The sequence below is a fragment of the Electrophorus electricus genome, chromosome 7 (assembly GCF_013358815.1).
Source record: "Electrophorus electricus isolate fEleEle1 chromosome 7, fEleEle1.pri, whole genome shotgun sequence".
Classification (NCBI taxonomy): domain Eukaryota; kingdom Metazoa; phylum Chordata; class Actinopteri; order Gymnotiformes; family Gymnotidae; genus Electrophorus; species Electrophorus electricus.
The window spans coordinates 2649391-2668144 of NC_049541.1; the positions used below are offsets into that span (position 1 = coordinate 2649391).

General features: G+C 47.8%; 1 protein-coding gene across 3 annotated transcripts in view; it reads right to left on the reverse strand.

Annotated features, from left to right (window-relative positions):
• LOC113591058 (CUGBP Elav-like family member 5) overlaps positions 1-18754 on the reverse strand; it is a 97072-nt gene that overhangs the window by 43431 nt on the left and 34887 nt on the right. For all 3 annotated transcript variants that reach the window (XM_035527779.1, XM_035527778.1, XM_035527777.1), the window contains exon 3: positions 3492-3540. In XM_035527779.1, the coding sequence (XP_035383672.1) occupies positions 3492-3540 (49 nt within the window). The remainder of the gene's footprint in view (positions 1-3491; positions 3541-18754) is intronic.

Genomic DNA, 18754 nt, shown 5'->3' on the forward strand with positions numbered 1-18754 from the left:
ATGCTAGCACTTCCATCCCGAGATAAGATAAACCCTAGCACATTCGGAGGTCATAGTGGCGGGAGCGGATTCGGCACACGTTTACGTAACCCTGCGGGTCTGGGCGGCGCGCGGCATTGTGCTGCCCCCCATGGCCACTTCAGCAGAGAGGTCGGTGGAGTTGACTGCTGGCGGAGCTCCCCATGAGCGGAGCCCGCGCCGGTCATGCCGGTTCCACCCCATTGCAGAGACATCAAACACACGGAAGCCCCTTTAGATGGCTGACTCTATGGCTGCTGGCGCCGCAGCTGGGGGGGGGCTCTTTTGTCTGGACTGCAGAGGAGCACTTGGTATTCCAGAGCTATCGCGCCATCCTGGCAGGTGAGGGATGAACATCGTTTATGATGGAGCAAAGAGAGGGAGTCTGGCTTGGAGACAGAGAGCTTAGGCCACCCGCCTTCCTGTGTGTGTGTGTGTGTGTGTGTGTGTGTGTGTGTGTGTGTACTAGTAAAAACAAGAATGTCTAAAATGTTTGAGGGTACATTTACAGACACTAGTGGTTGGCTGATGTTCCGAGCGTTGGGAGACCGTTGGACCATAATAATAAGGCTGATTTTGTGTTGTTCATTTTAAAATGAACATTAATTTAACATTCAAGTTGATAAATTTGTTATGTCTTCAATGTCTCTGTTTTCTCATTTGTTATTTCAATTACATGGATTTTATCTGCAGTGAACTTAATTTAAATAAAAAAATGTGTCAAGTAAATACCCAACAAGGAATCAAAAAACTACATTTCTTTTAAAAAGAAAACAATAAAAATGGCTGACCCTGATTATCTAAAAAATTAATCGATCAACCACTAAAAGACAAACTTATTTTAAATAAAAGTAATACAAAAAAAATAAAAGATTCAGCATTAAACATAAATTGTTAAAGTTATGCCTAAATGAATGTTTTATGGTTAGGGTTTAAGATTACTTTGTTACTGAATAAGTATAAAACTAAAGTAGTGTGTGTGTGTGTGTGTGTGTGTGTGTGTGTGTGTGTGTGTGTGTTTGCGTGTGCGTGTGTGCGAGTGTGTGTGTGTGTGTGTGCGTGTATGTGTGTGCATATGCACACATGGATGCATCTATTAAGTAGATGTCCTGTGAATCTGAGTAAATAATGTGGAAATTCTTCTTCTGTCCCCATTTCTCTGCTTGTTCTCCTGTTTCTCTGCTTGTTCTCCTGTACTCCGCCTGCTCTCACGTTTCCCCACCAGTGCTGTTGGTGCCCTTGTAGTGGATGCATCATTTCACTGGTCCAAGTTTTCAAGGGCACCATTTCAGTGATAGTAGATAAACCCTGTTGTTTTTCTGCCTGCAGGCTATTACAAGCTCGGGGTGGCGTAAGCGCGTGGTGCTCAGGTCACAGCATGCAAGCAAATCTTTGGTTGTGTTTCAGCAGTGGAGACCAGGGGTAGCAGAGGGAAAGCTGGTCTCTGTCGTCAGCACAGAGAAACTGACCTGGGTGGAGAAGAAGAGTGATATGTGCAAAGGCCACAGCAGAGAAACACACTTAAGAGTGTGTGTTCAGCAGAGAAACACACTTAAGAGTGTGTGTTCCGCAGAGAAACACACTTAAGAGTGTGTGTTCAGCAGGGAAACACACTTAAGAGTGTGTGTTCAGCAGAGAATCACACTTAAGAGTGTGTGTTCAGCAGAGAAACACACTTAAGAGTGTGTGTTCTGCAGGGAAACACACTTAAGAGTGTGTGTTCAGCAGAGAAACACACTTAAGAGTGTGTGTTCCGCAGGGAAACACACTTAAGAGTGTGTGTTCCGCGGGGAAACACACTTAAGAGTGTGTGTTCAGCAGGGAAACACACTTAGAGTGTGTGTTCAGCAGGGAAACACTTAGAGTGTGTGTTCAGCAGGGAAACACACTTAAGAGTGTGTGTTCAGCAGAGAAACACACTTAAGAGTGTGTGTTCCGCAGGGAAACACACTTAAGAGTGTGTGTTCAGCAGGGAAACACACTTAAGAGTGTGTGTTCAGCAGGGAAACACACTTAAGAGTGTGTGTTCAGCAGGGAAACACACTTAAGAGTGTGTGTTCAGCAGGGAAACACACTTAGAGTGTGTGTTCAGCAGGGAAACACACTTAGAGTGTGTGTTCAGCAGGGAAACACACTTAAGAGTGTGTGTTCAGCAGAGAAACACACTTAAGAGTGTGTGTTCAGCAGGGAAACACACTTAAGAGTGTGTGTTCAGCAGAGAAACACACTTAAGAGTGTGTGTTCAGCAGGGTGACTCACACGGACATGCATAGAAAACGGGGCAGTGATGCATCTGCATGCACACACACACACACACACACACACACACACACACACACACACACACACACACACACAGGGACTTCACATCTACTAACTGTCAGTCACTGTAGTTGGATGTGAAATTAGATCAGTGTCTCTTGTATGCAATGAGAGGGAATGCGGTCTGAGAGTCTAAGAAACGTCAAGGGACTTTTATGCTAAATTAACACTGACTGCCTGATTCTCACATCCATTTCCCCCCCACCCCCCCACATACGCGCACACACACACACACACACACACACACACACACACACAGCAGAGGACAGTAGTATTCTTTCTCCTCTTCCCCTAATAAGAGCACTGTTGGCTTGTGCAGTATATTTTAATAATTACTATAAAAACAATTTACAGTTTCCTGCCACAGCTCGCCGAAACACTTAAGTTCACTACATACTCACAACATCTCCTTAAAAAGGAGCTGAAAACACACAAATACACTCAAGAGCACTCTCACACAGGTATAAACACACACACACAATACCTCACAGATACACGAGAACACAAGTGAGAAAAAGAGAGAGCGGTTAAGGACCTTGGCAAAAGTTTCTACCATGCTATTGATCACTCTGTGCACTGTGCAGTTGTCTCTCCCCATCACACACACTCTCTCTCTCTCTCTCTCTCTCTCTCTCTCTCTCTCTCTCTCTCTCTCTCTCTCTCTCTCTCTCTCTCTCTCTCTCTCTCTCTCTCTCTCTCTCTCTCTCTCTCTCTCTCTCTCTCTCTCTCTCTCTCTCTCTCTCTCTCTCTCTCTCAGGCAAGGCTGTGAAATCCCAGGCTTGGGTCCCACTCACTGCTCTAATGACTTTTTAATTTACAGTCTAATGGTAATGGGCTCGGCAGGGCCAGGACATGGCTCGCACCCGCGTCTCCACTCAATAAACGCAATCACTTTAGTCAAAAGGAAAAAATCCCACAACAGCCGCCGGGGAGGGGGGGGGGGGAGCAAGAGAGGTGGCAAAAGAGAGAAAACGAGAGAGAGAGAGAGAGAGAACAGGTTCACTTGGGTCAGGGCTAATATTGAGAGCTAGAACAAAACCCACATGCAAGAAAGCAGAGAGAGAGAAGAAGAGAAAGGGTGAAAGAGAGAGAGAGAGAGAGAGAGAGAGAGAGAGAGAGAGAGAGAGAGGGAGTAATAGAGTTAGGTATACCTCCACGACTTTCACTGTCAGCTGGTTTAACCTGAATCGGCCGTGTCATCTGTGAGGGAGAGAGAGAGAGAGGTTAATCCTGGGTGTAAGCATGAGACCAGTACATTATAGAACATGGTCTGTGAGTGCAGCTTTTTAAAAAAAACACCAAGCATCAGAGTGCACACACACACACACACACACACACACACATATATACACAAAGACATACTCACAGACATGCCTACATGCATGCATGCACATATATAAACACACAGACACACATGCAAACACAGACGCGCGCACACACACACACACACACACACACACACACACACACACACACACACACACACACACACACACACAGGCTCACAAACATTCTCTGCTTCAGAAGGAAATTGTGATTTTCAGTACATGATAAGATGCAATGTGAGCACACGGCAGATGAGGTTTGGGGTCTAACTCCATCCACACAGTTATCTGCACAACACCACCCTTACAGAACCGGTCACTCCATTAACCCAGCGAGGCCCGGCCCGGCACACCCGGACTCCCCGGAACAGAGATAAATGTTCCCAACAGCTCCAACTACTGCTCCGTCAGCTCCTCACTCTACATCCCTCCATCTTAGTGCTATGCTGCTCTTTTTTTTGCAGTTTAGACAGATGTTTGTTTCTCTCTCTCGCTCTCTCTGTCTGTCTCACTCTCTCTCTCCTTCTCTGTCTCTCTCCATCTGTGTCTTTCTCTCTGTCTCTCTCTCGCTATCTCTCCCTCTCTCTCACTCTCTCTCTCTCTCGTGAGGCTTTTTTGTGCACGCGCAATGCGCGTCACGGAGCAGAGAGACAGATGGGAACGCGCTCCAGCTCCTGGAAGACGCATTAGCATTTGTTTACTTTCCGATGTGGGAAAGAAGAGCGGTTTGGTGAAGGGGGCCGGGGGGGGGGTTGCATCTTGCGCGTCTAATAAGCGGTCGTTGAGAGAGAGGGGATCTCGGGTTTACAGCTCTAGTGTAATCAAATGTAATCGGGGCTGATTAGGTGATCGTCCCGTGGGGCGCAGGGACGGCTTAAGCCCGCCCTTGCCCTGTGAAGGGGTGGAAACTGCACTGCCTCGTGTCTCTGAGAGTTCCAGCACAAAGAACTGGAGCAGGCTGTGTTTAGATAAACAAAGAAAGATGCGGGGGGGGGGTTAGAGGATGGAGGAGAATAAGAGAGACCAATGGAAAGATGAAACGGAGGTGAGAGAGCGAGAGTAGGGAACAGCAGGTGAGTTCCGCAGTTGCCCGTAGCGCTGTTGCCTTGGCAGCGGTGATGAAAGCCTTCCCTGTAGTGAGTTGTCACAGTTCGTGCAGCACGGGGGAGTTCAGGCACAACGGGAAGCAGCGGCTACAAGGGGCCGCGACAGGAAGTCAGCGTCAGTGCTAACGGGATAGTGCTTACACAACGCCCCCCACAAACACGTCAAAACAGGCTTTAGGCTTTCAGACACAGACGATCAACGCTACGTCACAGCTGTGGTGGTTCGCGACGACTCCTTTTCGCCGCTGTGTCCTTGCGGACAGCGGGGAGCTCCAAACCCGTTGTGGATCTAGTCCCGTGTGCCTGTTCATTCAAAGCGCATCTGAATATGATGGGAGCAAAAATCAGCGGCACTCCGGAAAACTCTGGGAATTCTACAGGAACACACAGAGACTGAGGCATGCGAGAGCTTTTCCGAGGCGGGCTCTAAAATGCTTACATACTTAGCTATCTCCCTAACCACCATCTTAACACACAACTTAAAAATATGCATGACACATAACCGCTACGGATTGCATGCTCCAAGGATACCATTAGTTCTGTAATTCTATTAAATATATTTTAAATACTCAAATGCACCCAATTCTTTCATTTTTTTTCAAGCAACACCATCCAAGCCGCCCAAATCTTGCAACATTTCCAACGTTAATGTAAACATGAACAGCGAGGCTCCCGAGTCTCTTCTACTGAGATGGTTCATCTTCTTATACACCTTCATATTTTCACATATCTTCATCTTCCTTCTCTTCACCGCATAGTCCAACTTCAGGGCCGCGGGGAAGATGTGGTGCTACGCGTATTTTGTGTTACGATACTATTTCAAACATTCAGACAGATTCGACGAAGAGCCCAAAGTTACAAGACCAACTCTCATCTTTCTTTTCTTCTGAGCCAAAGGCACTGTGTGCTAATGTACTGAAAGACATCGTTGAGACACGTGTGCTTACGTGTACAGGGCACGAGGATGGCGTCGTGTGATGTTTCCACGGCTGTGGCGATAATCAGGGTGATGATACAGCTGTCGTAGTGACAAATTAGCCACCTGCCGTAAGACACAAATTTATGCGCAAAACACATAAATCTTTGTGCTGTGTAATTACTCTAATGTGCATTGTATTCCACTCGTAGCTGCTTGCCATAACTGATGACAGAAGCAGATATGGACCAGTAAAAGGCCTTTGACACTACATAAATGTATACAGAGCATCGTGTGCAGCATGAGCAGTGTGTTTACAGAGTCCCTGTGTATGAACGCCTCTAACCATAATGCTCACTGTGGTTAGAGGTGGAATTTAAGATCCCTGTGCCGGTTTATACACCTTCCCTCAGCAGTGTGCGTCCTCCGGAGTTGGATGAATAACCAATTAGCAATCCCCCCCCCCCCCCGCAGCACACGGCAGCGTTCTTAACCCCCTAGTTCCGTTCAAACTCTCAAACGCTCCCTGATTCAGCTCATGAACGGCGTGATAATTAGCAATGCGGCTTGTGCCTCTTTTTTTTAAAAAATAAATAAGATAAACACATGGAGAGAAAGAGGTAAACAAAGACCAACATAAGCGCAGCGCGAGACAGATAAAGAAACACAAGGGAGGTCCCGGGGAATGCAAAAATCAACCAGCTATTTAAAACGGGGCCAAAACCGCCGAGCAGCATCTCCTGTCAAAGAATGTGGACAGTTTGAGCAGCTTCTCTGCTCGCTCGCGGAGGAGTTCCTTACGCAGAAGCCTTTTATAATGCATGTCTGACTAAACTTTCTATTAGCAACTTTGTGTGTGTGTGTGGGGGGGGGTCATTTAACACTGACGATTTCACCGTTTGTATCAGGTTGATTTCCATATCGCGCCACTGCACGTTCGCACTGCTCCTCTGGTGGAGTGCGACTAAGAAAGGTCAGCCGTTCAATCGCGCTGGCCTTTGTGCGGACTGCAGACCGAGCTTGTACCGCGCAGCGCCACTAAGTAGAATTAATGGCCGTATTGATTGCTCTGCCCACAACTCAAATTGAACCAAGCAGCACTGGCTTTCGGCGCCAGCAACCAAGAACAGTGGGATCCTCAAGACCCCCCCACACACACACACAAGTTCATGCACACACACACACACACACACACTCACACACACTCACACACACACTCATGACCGTAACACTCCGAACTCCAGGACCAAACGTCTTATTTAGACGGTACTAAAGCTGCGATTGATTAATGAACGAGATCGTTACGGGAGAATGTCAGCGTGCACTGGCACACGGGTCCGAGTATGAGTCAGAACCTGGATCCAAGTGTGCGGAACCCACTAGCCCAGCAGCAAACGACAGCCTTAAACAAATGCGCAGGGGTCGAGCGATCACACCCCAACAGCAGCTCGGGTCGTTATCGATCAGAAGGAAACGTCTCGGCGTCGGAACGGTCACAAGTGTGCAGAGATTGAGTTGATGTAGGACATGCCGTGCGCTGTTCGTAATACAAGAAATGTTGCCAAATGCAAACACTTGTAACAGAAACCATATGGTTTTACCACTACGGGTGACACCGACATAGTCACACCGCCCAAAGCCCCACCCTATCGTCCCCACCCCGCACTTTGCTCCCGCCGCTCAGTGCACCTTAAGCAGGACGGGTGCGCACAAGGAGAAAACTAGGACACCGGAATGCTATGAAATAAATGTTTCATCGGTAGCGATTCTCTCCAGAGTAGAATGTAAGTTTCTCTGTGTTTTTTCCTTTGTTTAAGCCAAATGTTCCTAAGCGATACCCAAACTTCAGTACGTCACTCCCCACCCCCCAATAAAGCGCCAAGCCTCATTCATTTCGCGCGCCAGACTCATGCTGCCATGACACAAAACAATCAAGCACACACTCAAACACACACTCAAGCACACACTCAAATGACACCCAAGCAGTCAGATTCAGAGGTGGTGGGAGAGGTCCGCGAGGGAGCAAGAGCATCGGTGCATGCAGCTTCTCTCTCTCTCTCTCTCTCTCTCTCTCTCTCTCTCTCTCTCTCCGTCTCGCGCCCTCGTTCACCAGGGGTTTCTGCATGTGTGTTTGCATTAAAGCGCCGCAGCTGTCGGAGCGGATTACAGTGGTCCGGTTAACACTGCTGCACATATATGACAGGCGTGATGGGGAAAGAACTAATTCGGGCCAGATGGATGTGACATCAGACAGTCGAGGAGGGCAGCGGGCCGGGGGGGGGGGAGGACGTTGGTATAGGGGAGGCGACACCCAGATTACACTGAAAGAACCTTTGTTTACGCGTGCTGAGACTCGCGACGCATTCAGTGTATAATTGCACAGCAGAGTTAACAGCACACTCTTTGCCGTGCTAGCTTAAGATAATGATTTTGGCACGAAAACAGGAGAAGGAAAAAAAACCACGCACGCAGGCAAGCGTTTTCCGCTTAAATGTTACTTTGATTGGTGCCACGTAGGAGTGTGACAAACAGCAAATGCCAGTGCCATGCTCTTTGCACTCCTGGCTTCCTGTCAGCCAGGAAACGCATCATAAATGCGCACCGGGTGAGGCAGGGTGACTGCTTGGGTATAATCTGTGCGCCAGCGGCACCTACCACACTCTGAGCGCCTGACCATCTGAATTAATGGGGTCAGGCCCACGTGACCAGCTACTCTCATTTATATGTAAATGACTGCGCTGTAACCTCCATCCTCTTTCCCTCACACACACACACACACACACACACACACACACACACACACACACTTACACACACACACACATGTGCGCGCACACACACGCACACTTTTACTGATGCACTTGCTAAAACGCTCAGGCGGACACACGCTACCAATTTCATGTATGTTAACACGCCCATGCACTCCTAAGGAACCCCAGTCAGTGACGGGCCATGAAGATTTCATTGTGCTTTGTCATGGGAGAATTAAAAGACTCTCATTCTGACTTCTGAGCAGCTTCTGGGCCTCCAGTGTGGTCCAATGGGAAGAACCTTGAGCACTAAGACGGGTTTCTGTAGGTTGCCGATTTTCGGCTGGAGCTTCTGTGAAGGTCTTTGGACGGAAGGGGAGCTTCATGCCTGAGAGTCTTTATTCCTCTCCACCGAGGAGCCAGACACCCACTTCATGCTGGGAAATTGGTGAGTGTGCCCTCTGAGCCACGACTAGCCCATAAACACAGATCAAAACATTCCATTCTGGATGGTTAAGATGGGATCTGTACTTATGCAGGCTGTGCGTGTGTGTGTGTTTCAGCCCAAATACATGCCTACATTAGAGTTCAGCCTTTGAAACACTCTGAGCTCTGATTTTAAAGAAATAAATAATGGATGTTGTACAATTTCTACAGCCCCAGCTGCTGCCGGTCCTCCCTACAGCACGGGAACGCTTAAACCCAGGAACCTAGAAAAACATCTCACTTTATGAAATAAATGATTTTCTTCAGTAGTGCAGTGGCGGGTATGTAAAAAAATGCCCACAGCAGTTTTACTGAAGGCAGGTCAGTGCATTCTGTGAGCTCTGCTTATCAGAGTGGCTTTCTAAGTAGAAGCCCGAATCTTGCAGTGCACTCGTGATCTGTGAGAATTACCGAGCCTTCTGGAGCTGGAAATCCAGGCAGTGGTGAAGCAAACAGCTCAGAATGCTCTCGGCATCGGCGCAGAGGGGGGATTCAGAGCTGGCACTTCCTTCACAGGAAGTCCTAGTTTCTCCACCTTCTCCATGGGAATTGCTAGGGCACGTCCCCCAAGGCTGAGTCGAGGAGGGGTCGCGGAGGGTGTGTGACGTGCTCGTGTGTGTTAAAGTGTTCATGTGCACCGGCCATATTGATTTTGGCCACTGGTGGGAAGTGCTAATGCTCTCCGTGGAGTTTGTGAGTGTTATGGGGCAGGAAGGTGAGGGGCGTCAGCGGGAGAGACAGCAGGTCACGTCACCTCCTCTGGTCTCCTCTCGGCGGATCATGAAGAACACCATCCAGCAGAAAAGGCTATTTCAGTGTCCCTAGGATGACTCACTGTGCGCTGTGCAGCCTTTATTAAATATAATTATTTAATATAATTCCCAATTTTGCAGAGCACGGCTTCAGTTCCATGGCGGAGAGGAGATGCTTCCTGAGGGCCGGGAGGAGACGCAGTGGCTGTGGATGGAGGATGTATTTCATACAGGGAGCAGGAGTTACTGGAGTCCTTCTCCTGAACTCCAGTTATTGCTTAACTGTATATCACATACGGGCAGGACGGTGCATTCATTAAAGTTCCACTTTGCAATGCAGTCTCCCATTTTATGGCTGTGAAAATCTGACAAGAGGCGCCAAGGCCACCTGTGATTGGTCAGGATGCTCCAAGAATGCATGCGCAGGTGCTTGCTATTGGTTGTAATGCTCATGTAGGGGTTGCAGCATTTCTGCAGAGCCAGTAGCACCTAGTACAAATGAATAACACACCCTATATAGCCAAATTAAACAGTGTGTCCAACATCCATGCAGTGACCCAAGGATAAGCCAGCCCTGAAGCACTGCTGGAATTATGCACAGGCTTGTGCCTGTTCTTTGGGATTTATTTATTTTTTACCCCAGTTTGCTCTAATTTATTCAGTGAATACACATGTAGCCAGTCGCCACATTTTCAAACTTCCGGGAGCGCTGGCATTCAGCTCCACCGACACCTGCATGTTGCCCGCGTTGGTCAGCGCCAATGGGAAGGCGAGAGAGGAGGTCCAACCCACCTAGAGTGAAGACTCCCACCCAGGGTTGGCTTTGGTCACTCCAGGGACTGGACCAGCAATCGCCCAGTGATAGGACTAACGCTGGACCACTGAGCCACTGGGCAGCACATGGGGGGGGGGGTCTACGTGTAAGTGTAAGGCTTATTGCGTTTGTGGGCAGCTACACTGCTACGGTGGCTGACTAGAATAGGGACCTTAATGAAGAGAGAGAGAGAGCAAGAGAGAGCGAGAGAGAGAGAGAGAGAGAGAGAGAGAGAGAGAGAGAGAGAAAGGAGTGCATGTGAATAGAGGACTGGGGATAAAGATGGGGGTGAATAGAGAAGTGAATAGAGAAACAGGAAAAGAGAGAACGGAATGAACGTAGCACAGCTATGGGAGAGGAAAAGAAGGATGTTTGTGCTAGGTGTTTGTAGGGTAGGTGAGGTGGGGGTGTTTGTGGGGTAGGTGAGGTGGGGGTGTTTGTGGGGGGTGAGATGGGGGTGTTTGTGGGGTAGGTGAGGTGGGGGCTCTCTGTAGTGAAGCCTGAACTGCTTTCATCCAGAAATCCTTTGACCCCCCAGTCTGCCAGCATGCCAACCATGAGAAGATCTTATTCTGCCTCATCTCTCTCTCTCTCTCTCTCTCTCTCTCTCTCTCTCACACACACACACACACACACACACACACACACACCTGCCATGTCCAATAACCACAGTGATAAAAAACACAGATCAAACTGAGGTCTGATGTCTTTCAAAGAGAGAGAGAAAGAGGCAGAGAGAGAGAGAGAGGGAGAGAGAGACAGAGAGAGAGACAGAGAGAGAGAGTGACAGAGAGAGAGGGGGGAGAGAGGGAGGGAGATTTTTTCCTCTTTCTATTTGCTCTCTATTCCTTGAAGGTGAAACATCAAACATTCAAAGCGTTTCTTTACATGCCATTGGAGAGGGAAAACAGGTAAGAAGATCAACTTCCTCCCACAACAAACTCCTTTAACCAATCAGCACATCAAACACCAACAACACATTACACACTGCACGATCTCCACTGAAGCCCATCAGAGTGGCGTTTGAGCGACAGGCCAGCTGTGGGTGAAACAGCCTAACAGGCTATCAAATGTTTCCATAGTGCATGTGCTTTCACCATCAGCCTGGACGGCATCTTTCATATCCTCGTTCACAGTTCAACAGGGGCTCGCACAACCATCTCCTAAAGACAAGCTCTAATTTTCACATTTTGTCCACTGTGAAACATATCAACACCGCTGATCTAGAACTGACCTGTGCTCAGAGACTGTACCTGATGGAGCCCTGCCACATGCCAGCCTTCCTCATGTCTCACTGACCCGAAGCCAGTTTCTACAGCGTTCTAGGCGCGACTGAGGTCTCAGCTCCGCGCTCACTGTTGGGAAGTAGCGTTACACGTGTGACGGCTACACGGCCATCGCGTGTTTTCCACCAAGCCTAGCCGTTTCTGTTTTATGAGAATGTAGACGTATTCCACTGATCACCACTTCCAAATATGTCAATCACTCCATTGTCAAAACAAGAGTGGGAAATGAACATCAGGCCAAAAAGAAATTTGAAAAAATGAAAAGGTAGGTTCTTATCTCTGAAGAGACAAAAAAGAGACGATGTGAATAACTTCAGAGAGTTCTGATTAACTTACTACGTCTGCGTAATGTTAAATGTCAGTTAGAATCAATGTGCCAAAATATTTTTGAATTGTTAACAAGCTAATGGTACATTTCACTGTACGCTAATGAGTCTTGGGCACAGACTATTGTCATTTTGTAACGGGAAAGCTAGCTAACTTCAACGTCCCTCTCCAAAAGTAATGTCCCAGGTTTCACGGTTCTCATCGCAGGGGGCGTTTCACTAATAAGTACGGTAGCACTGGTGACTGGCTCTGATGTTTAATGTTGCATACTTTGCAATTTAGTTGGTGCCAGGCAGTGTTAACATATTATACACAACAGCCTAATGCAAACAGAAATGGCATCTCCGGCCAAACAAAAATGAAAGATGTTTATAACTCAATAAAAAGCAGATGTATACTCTCTTAGGAGCTAACTACTTAAGATGGAAGGCTTCTATAGCAAGCCAAAAAATGTACATGTGCAGTTAATGAACAGTCATGGAATGATACAGTGAAACAGAGTGCAATATGTGTACAGAACAATACATATACAGATACAATACATATACACTGCTGTATACAATGCAATAGTGTGGCAGTGCAATACAGGGCCGTTAGCTGCATTCCAGTTTTGGTGCTTTGATATCTAATTTGTTAGCTTTAATGTTTAATTAATGATGCACGAAGCTTAAATTCTCTAGTTTAGGTTGTTACTGCACCTCACACAGTTAATCTGTTTAAGCTTCTGAAAACATGGTTTTATTGAAGAGGAATGTCCAAAAACGTTCTCAGTAATATATGCCTTTCCTGTGCTCTTATTCGAGAACCACTGTGTGTGAACCCTTAACTCAGCAGCCCACAGGTTAAGCTCCATCGCACGGCACCATTGTCAGTGGTTCTGATATGCTCATTTCTCACCACTGAACATCATCTGTCTGCCCTTACCAGACATATCATTTGTTATGTAGTGATCGTTGCATCCCAACTTTGGTCTGCCACGTCCCCAAACAAATTTGCACCCCTCGTACCGGCATTTTACGTGATAAAGATGGTTCTGATAAAATTACAGAAAAGGCAGTAATTACATTACTGGTATATTTTAAAAATCTGGTAATAAGTAGGATTAGATCACAACTCTTAAAGAGCCCCCCCCCCCCACACACACACACACACACTTTTTTAATGGCTTAATTGAGTGAACGGTTCCCTCGACTGTTGTCTGCATTTCATTAAAGCCCCAACAGGTGTTATGTGCCGTGTTTCTACGTGGATGCGCTTTGTAATCCTGTCTTCGTTTTCACCAATGCACACGGCACAAGATGAGTGCAAACCGTTTTGTAGATCGTGAACACGAGACATGATGTGGACACAAAATGTGTTTAACGTGAAGGGTTTTTTTTTTTTTCCAGGTTCGTTTTCGTGGTTAGGCTGTTTATTATTGCACAATACTATTGCACAGCTCTAAGCAGGTTAGAGTTGACCAGGCCGCTGGAGCTCAGAGGCATCCAGGAGAGAGCCCTCCTCCAATCGCAGAAGCGATTGCTAACATGCACATTAGGTGCCTTTACCTTCTTCTGGGTGACGAGTTGATGCACTTGAGTGGGTCACAGCGATGCTGTTCGTGCAAAACATGGCTTCTTAAAGTATGGAGTTTAAAGATTTGTGTGTTCGTTTGATAAACTATGGCCAGCAGTAACGTCTTTGCAGGAGAAAAGACACAGTTGCTGCTGTGAATATAAGGAGACGTGCAAAGGGAACGAAGAGATACATGCTTGCGGAGGTTTAGCTCAGTGTTACCTGCTATGTGGTTTTTGTCTCATTGCAAAAGCCTATTTATAAGAAACAGGTATGAAATATGAATACATGAAACTTAATGGCATTTCATATCACTGCAGAGTTCACCAGATGTAGGCTTGCAGCACGGCTGTCTTTTCTGGAGCTGTTGTCTCCTCAATTCAGCATTCCGATTAGCTGACAAGTGTGACTAACAGTGAAATTACAGACAGGTCAGAGCCACCATGCTTGGAAAGAGAATGAGAGAATCAAAGTATGTGAGTGTGTGTGTGTGTGTGTGTGTGTGTGTGTGATGCAGGAAGATTGACTGAGAAGGTCAAGCCTATCAAGTCTCACAGGAGAATCACAGTCAAATTACACACACACACACACACACACACACACACACACACACACACACACACACACACACACACACACACACACACACACACACACACACACACTCTACCATTAAATAGTTATATAAACAAGTAAAGCTAAAGGGATAAAACAGGCAACATTAATAACTGCACATAAAATATATAAACATCTCAGTACCTGTAGACACACAATCTGTCCCCTACACACACACACACACACACACACACACACACACACACACACACACAGCAGCTGTCTTGTGCTTTAGTGCCCAGTCATTCAAAAGCAATCATACCTTCTCCTGTCATAAAGAGGCAAGCAGCACAGACACACAGACAGGCTGGAAACTGTGAGTGTAAATGGATGGAAGGAAAAGCAAGATAGAATGGAGATGGGGAATAGGTTAGAGAAAGAGAGGCAGTTGGAAGCCTGCGTGTGTGTGTGTGTGTCCCCCCGTACTAATGACTCCTGTAGTAGAAATAAAGCCTGAATAATGGATGACTCACAGCTGGGCCAAATATGAACACTGCAATAAACTAAATGGGAGATGGGAGCAGGCGAGGTAGCCAGAGAGAGGAGGAGAGGAGAGGAGAGGAGAGGAGAGGGGAGGAGGAGAGGGGAGGAGGAGAAGACTCTAGAGTGATGGAAGCAATAGCTTTTGTCCTAAGGTACTCTGACAAAGAGGAAGTTGGAAGGTTCGGCTTCCCTCGGCAGCCAGACAGTGTAATCCACTGCTACTGAACACTCCATGAATAAAGACATCCGTGGAGGTGACGGACTCCCCTCCCTCCCTCACTGTGACAACTGGTGTGTTTAAACCACTGGAACTTGGCAGAGAAACCTGCAAAACAAACCCACTATCATTTCAATTTTTAACCTGACACTTCTTGACGTCCTCTAGGGTGCTATTGCGAGGTTTGTCTAATGGATGATGCTAATTAAAGCCGCATTCCAGGATCTGTTATTAAGAAACATGAGCTACAAACATGACCGCAGACCAGAACAAGGAGGGGGCTGTTTGTGAATAACACTGTGATTAAAGAACTTGAACTTGTTGGTCTAAATAAGGTGAAATATTGTCTGTTTTTAACTAAAAGTTTTGCCTTGCACACAAAGGTTCTTACATCAATAGAAAACACTCACTGGCAGATCCACTGCTGGCCAACAGTAATACCCCCTGGAGTACAACAGTAATGACCCTGGGGGCAGACCAATACGCCCTCCAGTGGTTTCATAACCAAGAGGTTCCCCCCTCTGCCTCTGAAGTCATATGTGCACATTGAAAGGGCCTTGGCAACCAATCCATCGCAAAGCCAGGCTCTGACCAGCAGCTCAAGTGGGTGTTTGGTGATGTCGTGGAGCCACAGTGTCTGGACGTTATGCCGCATTTCCATCTGAAGAGACTAAAGAATACTGACGTAGATCAAAAGTGCCAGTGAAAGGCACTTCCGGCAGCTCAGAGATGTGGCACTTCAAACCTTCCGTCAACCGAGCCGCTCAATTACAGACGAGATCATCAGGCGCTCTGGTTAATATTTGTCACTCAGACCCCCCACGCTTCTAGTCCTCCTGTTTTGCATTTCGCAGGAGTTTTTGGGCAGTGAGGCAGCGGGGCTGGGAGAAGCACACTATCACGACTAGCAATCGCCATGCCAGCGCCGCGTTGCCTTTAGCTTGGCCCGGCCACCCCGGCCTGGTCCACGTCTGAACCAAGCGTGACATAACGAAGCATTTTCCTGCTCTGAGCACGAGCACCAGACCTTTCCCTGCACTTAGGAGATCCACCAGACCTTCAACCGAGCAGAGGTCCAATCCCAGCAGATGCATACATCCTTGAGGTGTGTGAAGAATTTGACTGGTTAATTTGTTCATAGAGTGTATTGTGACTAGCCAGTCATTACAGCTAGTCAGGTTTCAAGCTTTCTATGTCCCAGTATGGAGTTTAAAGGCTTCACTTAAACCAGTATGGAATCTTGATTGGCCTGTCTGAGTTGGGGCTGGGATATTTCTGAGTACGAAATATGGGAAACATAGACGAAAGGTCTACATGTAATAAGCTGTTGAAGCAAACATCTTATGATGTGTTTTATGATGTGGGCTGTGCAGTGCTGGAACATCAATGCTGCACCTGAGAGGGCTTCTCAAGGACAGCTTCTGTTCACACCCTTAGACCTAAAAGGGAAAGCCTTTCCTTCCCTGTGACAGTTTGGAGCATTGCATGCTATAGTGTGTGTGTGTGTGTGTGTGTGTGTGTGTGGTGTGTGTGTGTGTGTGTGCACCTGCTGTAATGAGACAGCATTGTACTGGACCTCACAGTAGTTCATCTTTACAATGGCTGTTCCCTAAAGAGTCAGATGCTTAATGCTGGTTATTAATAGACACACACACACACACACACACACACACACACACACACACACACACACACACACACACTCACACTCATACTCACACATACACACCACTTTGGACCACAGGTCCTCTGAGAGCTTTCTGTACATTACAATGGTCTTGGCCGAGGGACCTGTGAGTAGAGAGAGAGAGCGCGAGAGAGAGAGAGAGAGAGAGAGAGAGAGAGGGGGATGACAGAAAAGGATGAGGTCTCCCCGAGCAGAGCGAGCAGGGCTGTGCTTCCTGTCGGTGGGGGACTACTTAAAAGAGTACTTCCAACACATGACTGGAAGGCACACAAACAGAGCTTATCCCACAAGCCGCGCATAGCTGTAGGTTTATGATGTGTGAAGTTGGGCTTGCAATTAGCGCATTAGCATAAACGCAATTGCACAGCAGCTACAACGCAGCCTTGTTAACCACAGAGAGCAGTAAGTACACACAGACGTGAGTACAGCGCACGTCTAACGCAAACGTGCGCAACGGAAGCCGTTCAACCCTCCTGCCCGTCTCCAACTTTTTGAAACATAAGAGGTCACTTTATCCTAAAGAGACACGAACCGAGGGGTCACGCAGGGGAGCGGTGCGTGCGCGGTGCATGTGTGAGCCGAGAGGGGAGGGCTCAGGGTTCAGCCAGCACGGTGAGAGGAAAAGTCTCGGAGAGCAGCCGCGCCTTGGCCGCCTGCCCGGAGCTGGAACGCGGTGCAGACTTTCCGCAGCCTGCAAGCCGAATCCATCGGAATCGAGAGAGGGAGCGTGACTAGCGGTGCACGAGCATGGCCAGTGGGGGTCTGCGTGCACGTGCGAGAGAAAACCTTTTTCTGTCCATGTTCAATGCGAAAGTGTGTGGGCGATTGGGGACACACGTTTGGAAGTGTGTCTGAGAGCATGTGAACCAGGAGCCATGTGGATGGTGATTACATGTGATTACATGTCCAATGAGTGTGTGTGAGTGTGTGTGTGTGTGTGTGTGAGAACATTGAGGGTCCTGTTTAATTCCTTCTATTTAATATTCATGGTGTGTCCCCCTGGCACAGAGACAGGCCATGATCTGCTGTATATAATTCATACCTGACTTTCTCTTTGTCTTTTTTATTCTGGCAAAAATAAGACTGCTCTTCGCACACCGACACATTCAATAATGCCTTAAAGACACACACTGTGTGTGTGTGTGGTTGCAGGAAGTACCAGTCTGACTGTAAGGCTACTCTGTGGAGTGTTTCAGCACTACATGTGCGGGACAGCTCCCATGCACCACTGCTGCAGCTTTGATTCACTGGAACACTGAAAAGTTGTGTGCGTGTGTGTGTGAGATTGTGCATATACAGTATGTAACCTTAACCTACATTAAGTTTACGTGTCATATATTTTTCAAGGCTTTTTCATCTTCCACATCCCAGATCTCCAGTCATTCCTGCAACATGTCCAAAAGTCCTACAGTAACTGCACGCGACAGGGAGCTGGAGGCGAGTGGCAGACTAGCTCGTGGAACACGACACAACAAAGCCCATCCTGGGAATCCCTTCCCCCCGCGTCCGCACAGAGAGATCCGGTTCTCGGGCTGCGCGCTGTGGGTGGGACTGGCCCCCAACCCCATCAAATTTACGCCGTCACCTGTTACGTCATGGGTGGCTCCAGCGTTCCCCGATCGAAAAAGAGCATTTTCTCGCGGAGCGGGAGCAAGAAATGAAGTATTAACCGGAAGGCGTCTGGCAGGCAGAACGGCTTCAGTAGGCGAGAGGGGTGCGAGAGGGGCGCGAGAGGGGTGCGAGAGGGGTGCGAGAGGGGTGCGAGAGGCCCGTTGCATCTACCCCCCCCCCCCCCCCCGCATCCCCCCGACACTTTAATCACGGCAGAATGTCACGCTTGCCGTTCAGACAAAGGCCAATCATTGCTGTGATAATTTGACCTCTCCTTCAATCAGTTTCACTGTAATTGCGTCAGGCACCATCCCTGTGTCATATTTCTCAAAGGCTGCATGGGGGGGTGGAGGAGAAAGAGTGAGCGATGGAGAGAGAGAAAGAGAGGAAAAAAAGAGAGGGATGGATCCCTTTAACCCCTTAGCAGTTTGAGTCGTACAAAAATACGTGGAGTGCTGATATGGAATCGGAGCATCCCAGCCTGG